We start from the raw sequence: 7,500 nt of genomic DNA, 5'->3' as shown, positions 1-7,500 counted from the left end.
AGAGAGAGAGAGAAAAGAGAAAGAGAGAGAGAGATTGTGTGGGTGTGTTGTTATGTATGAACGAGAGAGAGAGAGAAAACAAAAGAAAGATAGAAAGTACCGCTATGTATATGAGTGGAAAGAGAAAGAAATAGACAAAGAAAGAAAGTGAGGCAGTAATAAAAGAAAGAGAAACAGTGGAAAGGAAGAATGAGTCATCTGTGAGAGCGCAATGCTTTTAGTATCCCAGGGCGTGGCAGGAGAGGAAGTTTTAGGAAGCAAAGGATGTCAGTGTGGAAGTCGCCCCGTCCCTCAGACCGTGTCCGGTGTCCGTCCATCCCGCTGCGCCGCCACAGTAGCGCTTGTCGTGCGTGAGTGTATGCTAGAGTAAAAGGGCCACGGTCTAATGGCCGATTTGTTCCGCCAGGATTTCATTTTTCCGCGATGTGCAGTTAACCTTTAGTGGGTTTTCCTGAGGAAGAGAAAAGAGAAAAGAAAAGAAAAGAAGAAAACAAAATAGATACTGTGAATGTTGTCGGTAAAGCATGTGAAAATTGCTTGTAAACTTTGGATAAAAGCATAGCGAGGGAAATTGGCTCAATGACTTTTCTCCTTCCTGCCGGCGAGCGAAACGTAAGTGGAAGTGACCCAAACAAACGAGCACATTAAGGGAACTTGTGGGTTATGAAACGCGGGCGTGAGAAGTGACGCCGAGCCACCTGCAACTCACAGAGTCACGTGACCCATCTCGCTCGCGTTCCATCACCATGCCAGCCTTTGCTTTGGTGCTGCGGGACGAAGACCTGAGTCCTCGCTACCATCAGCGCCATCGTGACGACACCTTGAACTACGGCTTCCATCAAGGTAAGAGATCCGGCGCCTTCTCTGTTGTTCGCGCGGAAGAAAGGGAAGGAGGGAAAGAGGGAAGGAAGGAAGGGAGGAAGGAGGGAAGGAAGGAGGGAGGGAAGGAAGGAGGGAGGGAAGGAAGGAGGGAGGGAAGGAAGGAGGGAGGGAAGGAAGAAAGGAAGGGAAGGAAGGAGGGAGGAAGGAGGGAGGAAGGGAGGAAGGAAGGAAGGAAGGAAGGAAGGAAGGAAGGAAGGAAGGAAGGAAGGAAGAAAGAAAGAAAGAAAGAAAGAAAGAAAGAAAGAAAGAAAGAAAGAAAGAAAGAAAGAAAGAAAGAAAGAAAGAAAGAAAGAAAGAAAGAAAGAAAGGAAAGTCCTCTCAAGGCGCAGGACTTCCTCGAGGTGGCAATGGGACCCAGGCGGAAATTAATACGGTTGGCACTGGGATTAAATCCTCGCAGCGCTCCACCGCCTCGCTGTACTTTCCCAGGACCCGTGAGAAACGGTCGAGGGAATTAGCTGCTACTGCATAAATACGGGAGAGAGTAGAAGGATGGAGAGAGAGAGAGAGGGGGGGAGGAGAAGAAGTAAGAAGGAGAGGAGAAGAGGGAGAGGGAAAGGGAGGGTGAGAAGGAGAGGAGGAGAGGGAGAGGTTGAGGGAGAGGGAGAGGGAGGGGAAGGAAGAGAGGGAGAGGGAGGGGAAGGGAGAGAGAGGGGAAGGGAGAGAGAGGGGAAGGGAGAGAGAGGGGAAGGGAGAGAGAGAGAAAGAGAGGGAGAGGGAGATGATGATAATGAGGGTAGGAAGGATATGATGAATGATGGCAACCGAAAGAAGAAGTGAGGGAGACAAAGATGCAAGATAATATGGAATGTGAGAGATAGAGAGAGGGAGAGAGAGGGGGAGAAAGGGGGAGAGAGAGGGAGGGAGGGGGAGAGAGAGGGAGGGAGGAGGAGAGAGAGGGAGGGAGGAGGAGAGAGAGAGGGAGGGAGGGGGAGAGAGAGAGGGAGGGAGGGGAGAGAGAGAGGGAGGGAGGGAGAGGGAGAGAGAGAGAGGGAGAGGGAGAGGGAGAGGGAGAGAGAAAATAAAAATAAAAAGAAAAAGAAAATGAGAAATAGAATGAGAATGGGTAGAGAGAGATAGAAGTAGATAAAGAGACTATACTAAAATGAGTATACAAGAGCTGGCTAGGGTAAACAAACAGGAATTCATAAGTAGAGACTCGGAATTAATAAAAGAATTCAATTGAATACATTTTGAAGTTTCAATAGCCCCACCGTTATCCTACATCCATTGTAGGATAATGGTTGACCTACTACATGACCTACACAGCAATTAACACTAAACCGCTATATGGAACTCCATAGTCTACTGATCGCTCACAGGTTCATCCCACATCAAGACATTGTGTTCCTCATGACCGTCATGGCCTCGAGACATCGCGGAGACGGACAGTCCCGCATGATGACGTCCCTGACCCGTCATTACTGCATCGTGCATGACCCTTGCCTGATTACCTTCGATCCGGGACCTCATCCTGCCGTCGCATCAGCGCGGTGTCCCACGGGTCCAAATTGGAGACGGGAGAAGAGAACTAAATTGAGGGAGGTGGGAGGTGGGGACGATTAGGCGCTGGGGGAGGGGTGGGGAGGGGAGGGGAGGGGGGTAATTAGGGGTAAGGGAGAGGGTGGGTTAGAGTGAGAGTGAGAGTGAGAGTGAGAGTGAGAGTAAGAGTGAGAGTGTAAGAGTGAGAGAGGAGGTTAAGGAAGGATAGTGTGGTGTAGGATAGGTGAGGTAAGGTTAGGTAAGGTAAAGTAAGGTAAGGTAACGTAAGGTAAGGTAAGATAAGGTTAGGTAAAGTAACGTAAGGTAAGGTAGAAAAGTAGAGGAAGAAGAAATTTAAGAAGGGATGGGGACAGGAAGGGTTAGGAAGGGGAGGAAGCAAGAGGGGAATCAGCCAGTGGCGCAGGATGCTAAGGATCCGTTGAAAGGCGGTTTATTTAGGTGAAAGGATTAGGGGAGTGGGGCCGGGGGTGGGGATGGAGGTGGAGGTGGAGGTGGAGGAGCGAGGTGCATTAGGAAGAGGCGTGACAAGAGAGAGTGCGAAGGTAGGGAGGGGGAGGATGGAGTGAGTCATGGGGTAGAAATTCCTCTAACCCATTCAGGAGATCCCCCACTACCCCCTTTCGTTTATCCAGGGCGCGGAATTCAGGGTGGTGGCGTGAGAGGAACACGGCAACAAACAGACAGACAGACAGACAGACAGACGCAGACAGATGTACAGTGCCTATCAGGTTCATTCACGAAAGAACATGCGGAGTTGTCGAGACGGAAGTTCACGGATCTGCATGTGGAGTTGAGGAACTTCAGGAGAGTACTGTTCAGTGGGTAATGCATAGGGAGCTATAGAGGCTGCTTATGGGAAGTACATTTGAAGTTATAGACTTTTTTTTATGGAGGGTACTTAAGAAGTTCTCATGAAAGTACATACGAAGACTGTGCATCGGAAATATATATGGATTTATGGACAATATTCACGATGAAAATACGCACGCAGTTATAGACTCTGTCCATACGAACTACTTAGAGAATATAGATATAGAACTTGTGAAACATTAGAAATGGAACCACGATGGAAAACGAACTTGAAAATGAAGAAGAAAACAAAGGTCACCAAACAGACTGTTGAGGATGACGTGGCACCCATGAATGATGGAGAAAGCACGATTCCGGAGACATTCATGGGTTATTTCATGGCTGGGGAAACGGGCGGCCATGGGTGAAGGGCGAGGTAGTCCATAGGGAGAGACTTGAGGTTGCGATTCACGGTGGAAAAGGAGGTTGTTGCGAGTACTGGGAGGAAGTGGTTTTGCCAAGAAGCTAATTAAAGCGAAGGGGAATCCTTGCTGTTGACTGGTTTGGTGGTCCTGTGTTGCTGGTGTGGTGGTGTTGCAGTTTTAGAGACGTGGTTTGTAGCTTTATGGAAACTTTATGGATGTTTTGTTCTTCGTTGTTTTGTCAATTATCACCATCACCATCGTCAGTACTATCACCACCACACAACACCATACCACACAACTACCATCACCACATGACCACCGTGCCACCACCACACCACACAACACCACACCACACAACACAACACAACACAACACCACACAACCACCATCCCCACACCACACTACCGTCAAACCACATAACCACCATCACCACCGCCATTTATCGTCACAATATGATTACAATGATTCGAGTCAAACCTTCACTCATAGAGTATGATTATAGAATCATGATAACAGAACTTCTTTGACCACCACAATATCTCATGAACTTCTCAAACTTCTCGGTAGGTAAGTAATCTTCAGTATCTTTCCCTCGTGACTGAAGTGACCAAACAAACATTTTATTTATGGTTGAGTGCGAGACAGTGTGCACGCTGAGGTTTCACTGATCCGGGTTCTTTGCAGACATGTTGGTTGGTGTGACGTCATTCTTGTGTTATTTCTAAGAACGGCGGTGTTGTGTGTTATGGGGCAAGGGTGCTTGTTGCTTGTGACCGGTGTATACTGCCATGTAAATCTTTTTTAGTTATTTTGATATTATGGATATAATCCTCATGGGAAATTGCATTGGGTGGTAGTCATGTGAGATCTTTGGTTGAATTGTTTTGCATAGATTAACCGAAATATTTATGACCATTGCAATGCTGTAGAGTCTACCGATTTTTATGTCGCGCTCGTTTATCATTAAAGCTGTTCTATGTTGTATACCGATCCAGATTTGGGGACAGAAGGCGTCGCTCGAATCTATAATTATCATTTTGAAAGAAAAACATTAAGATGATTACGGTTCCTACAGGTGTGCACCTTACGAACAGTTCTCAGCTAGCGAGAAAAACCCTGTCGGTTCCTCGCTTATTGTCGTTACGTCTGGAACACGACCATACACCGGAAGCCAGAAGTTTAAAAAGCGCTCAAAAGACGTAAACAAAAACGAAACACGAAGAAGTCGGGACCTTTCGGACGTAGAAGAAAGAACGGGGGAGGAGGAGGGGAGGGGGGGGAGGGAGAAAGGGGAGGAGAGAGAGAGCGTATGGCGCACCTGATGGGACTGAGCACCTGAGCGATGCACAATTAAGGTGCACCGTGCGTGGCGCGGACTGCCCTTACAAACTTCGTATTCGTGAGAACATTTCCTCCTCACGAGCAGTAAAGCTGGAAGAACTGAACAGCCTTTACGCCGAAAGGAGAGCGTCTAAAGGTTCCAGGTACTTTGTTAGCGATGGCGAATCTTGGCTTTGTTTGCGAATTAGGCTTCTGTGGTCTTTCCTGCTGTCCAGGAGACTTTCACCTCCGGGGGTCTGGGTAACTTGGGAGTGACTCTCGGTGCGTCGTGGATCATGGAGTCTGCATCGTGATGTGTGTATGTGTGTGTGCTTGCATGAGTCAACAAGTAGAGTGATGTAATGGAGTGCGGCACGAGACTTGTCAGTGTTGCATGCTCTTGTTGCCAAAGTATTATGCTTGATTGTGCACGAGGAAGGTGCCAGCATAAAAGAGCTAAAGTCGACTCTAAGTGCCCTCGCGATGAAGCCTGTATTGGAATGACGCGGCTCTTTAGCATCGTCGAACAGCATCGTAAAATCGGAATTGTTTCCGATGGTCCGTCGCGGGGAAGTCTCCGGGTCGCCCTTCCCTCCGGTGGGCGTAAGGGCGAAAACCGAAAAGGGGGACTTGCGCGCGATACGCCCGCTGTCTCGAGGGAGTTGAGGTGTAAAGGAAAAGCAGAGAAGTGAAGGCTGTGGACACGACCATAGTTTCCCCGCAGTGTGACAGCGGACGAGGGCCTGACGACACCGGCCGCCAGCCCCGCCCTGCCTGCTCGCCTCGCTGGGAATATCGGAGTGTGATACCGCGAGTCACGGGAGAACGTGGTGCCGCGGCGTCCCAGTGCCAGTGTGTGTGCCGGGCCTCAGCGAGCCACTCCAGCCCGTGCCAGGGAAGGAAGAGTGCCGCCGCGGTGACGCAACGGAACTCGTGCGAACAAAAGGAAATCGTTATTGTTTTATTTCACGGCTAATGTGGCATTGTTGATAATTGAGGTAATTTCTGTGTTTGAGAAAGTAAGAAATTAAGCAATTGAAAATGATCAGTGTCAAAGAAGTGGATGGACCTTGAAAAGTAACAGTGGCGCTAATACTGTGGAATGCTTTGTACCTTTCTGTAGTGCTGGAGTGCCTCTTGTAGTATAACTCGTGAATATTGTAATGCCGTAAAGTATGTCGTTGTGTAGCGTCCGTACCATTCATTGCTTAAATGCACGATTGCAAACACTTTTGGAGTTGGAATTATACATTGAGTGTAACGAAGGGCTCAGGCCCCACAACATAATATTAATGAAGTCGCCAAACCCGTGTGTCTCATACTGCATTTCATGATCAACAGCCTGTGTATGAGTCCAGTTGCATGAACAGAGTCGATGCAGGCCCGTGAGACGCCTTAGAAAGCGACAAACAACAAACAACACTCTGCAGCAGCTAGTGTAGTCGAGCACGTAAACACGAGGGTCAGGTGTGCTCGAGTATACAGCAGGGATCGATGTTGCTTGTTTCTTTTTTTTTTTTCTTGATGAGGGGTTAGGACGGGGGGTGGGTGGGGGGAGGGTGGTGCGAGTCACGCCATGATTCGAGTTCCCGCGTGGTAGGGGGGGAGGGGGGGGGGGGTAACTCGCTGCCCTGCCGGAGTCTGTCGCTAGTGCAAAAGAGTGCCGAATCACGTTTGCGTTACGGACGTCTTATTCATCTCACGTGAAATCTTGAAGAAATATTGGTGATATAAATCCAACCTCGGGTTATGGGCAAAATTGGTGCGTCGTGATTTTGCTTTTCTCTTACATACATACTTACATACACGTATATATCTATTTATGTATATGTATGTATGTATGTATGTATGTGTAATATATATATATATATATATATATATATATATATATATAATAGTGTGAGTGTGAGTGTATTAGTGTCTGTGTGTTTGTATCTGTGTGTTTGTGTCTGCGTGTGCGTGTGCGCGCACATGTATAAATGTATGCATATATGTAGATGTGAAATTATATTTATAAGACACTTACACATATGTGCAATTGCATGTATTATATTATCGCGTGCAATTATAGTAATCCAGCAAAATGACTTTAGCTGAAACCCCAACCCGACCATCCCGATGACCCACTTAGTAAAGGAGATAGTAAGATATGATCCAACGGCCAAGTTCGGTTCCAAATATCCTCCTTAAGAGCTAATGGTTATGATAAAGAAAAAAGAAAAAAAAAACTTCCAGATGAAGTATCGACTTGCGCAGGAATGTCACAAGCGAAGTCCGCATTCACGGTCAGACCAGTGGCTCTGGAGACGGGGGTGGGAAGGGATGGGTGGGTGGTGGGGGGTGGGGGCGTGGGAGAGGGACGTGAGTGAGTGGGCTAAGTGACCCCGAGCTGTTGAGGAATCACATAAAAGGGAAAGAAAAGAAAAGGTATACAAATATTATGTTCGGTAATCATGTAAGCTTGTACACTACATAAATACGCGTACGGTTTTATATGTGTATATTTTTTCTATTATTTACCTATCTATCTATATATCTAAATATTGATTATCTATCTATCTATCTATCCATCACTTGTCTA

General features: G+C 47.4%; 1 protein-coding gene across 10 annotated transcripts in view; it reads left to right on the top strand.

Annotated features, from left to right (window-relative positions):
* The window catches only part of LOC122257264 (uncharacterized), a 156,238-nt gene that overhangs the window by 19,907 nt on the left and 128,831 nt on the right, over positions 1-7,500 (top strand). For 3 of the 10 annotated variants that reach the window (XM_086553427.1, XM_086553194.1, XM_086553142.1), the window contains exon 1: positions 5,640-5,917. The exons of 2 other annotated variants lie outside the window; for them this stretch is intronic. Coding sequence is in view for 2 of the 8 variants with exons in the window: in XM_086553715.1 (XP_086409841.1) it covers positions 747-843 (97 nt within the window). In the remaining 6 variants the exon portion in view is untranslated. Of the gene's footprint in view, positions 1-330; positions 844-5,639; positions 5,918-7,500 lie in introns of those variants that run through there. 5 more of the 10 variants (XM_086552648.1, XM_086553392.1, XM_086552450.1 and 2 more) reach the window with 3 other exon arrangements.

The sequence above is a fragment of the Penaeus japonicus genome, unplaced genomic scaffold (assembly GCF_977035675.1).
Source record: "Penaeus japonicus unplaced genomic scaffold, GWHDUDI00000001_assembly GWHDUDI00000001, whole genome shotgun sequence".
Lineage (NCBI taxonomy): Eukaryota > Metazoa > Arthropoda > Malacostraca > Decapoda > Penaeidae > Penaeus > Penaeus japonicus.
Note: the sequence above shows the minus strand (reverse complement) of the source record. Positions and strands in the feature narration are given on the sequence as shown.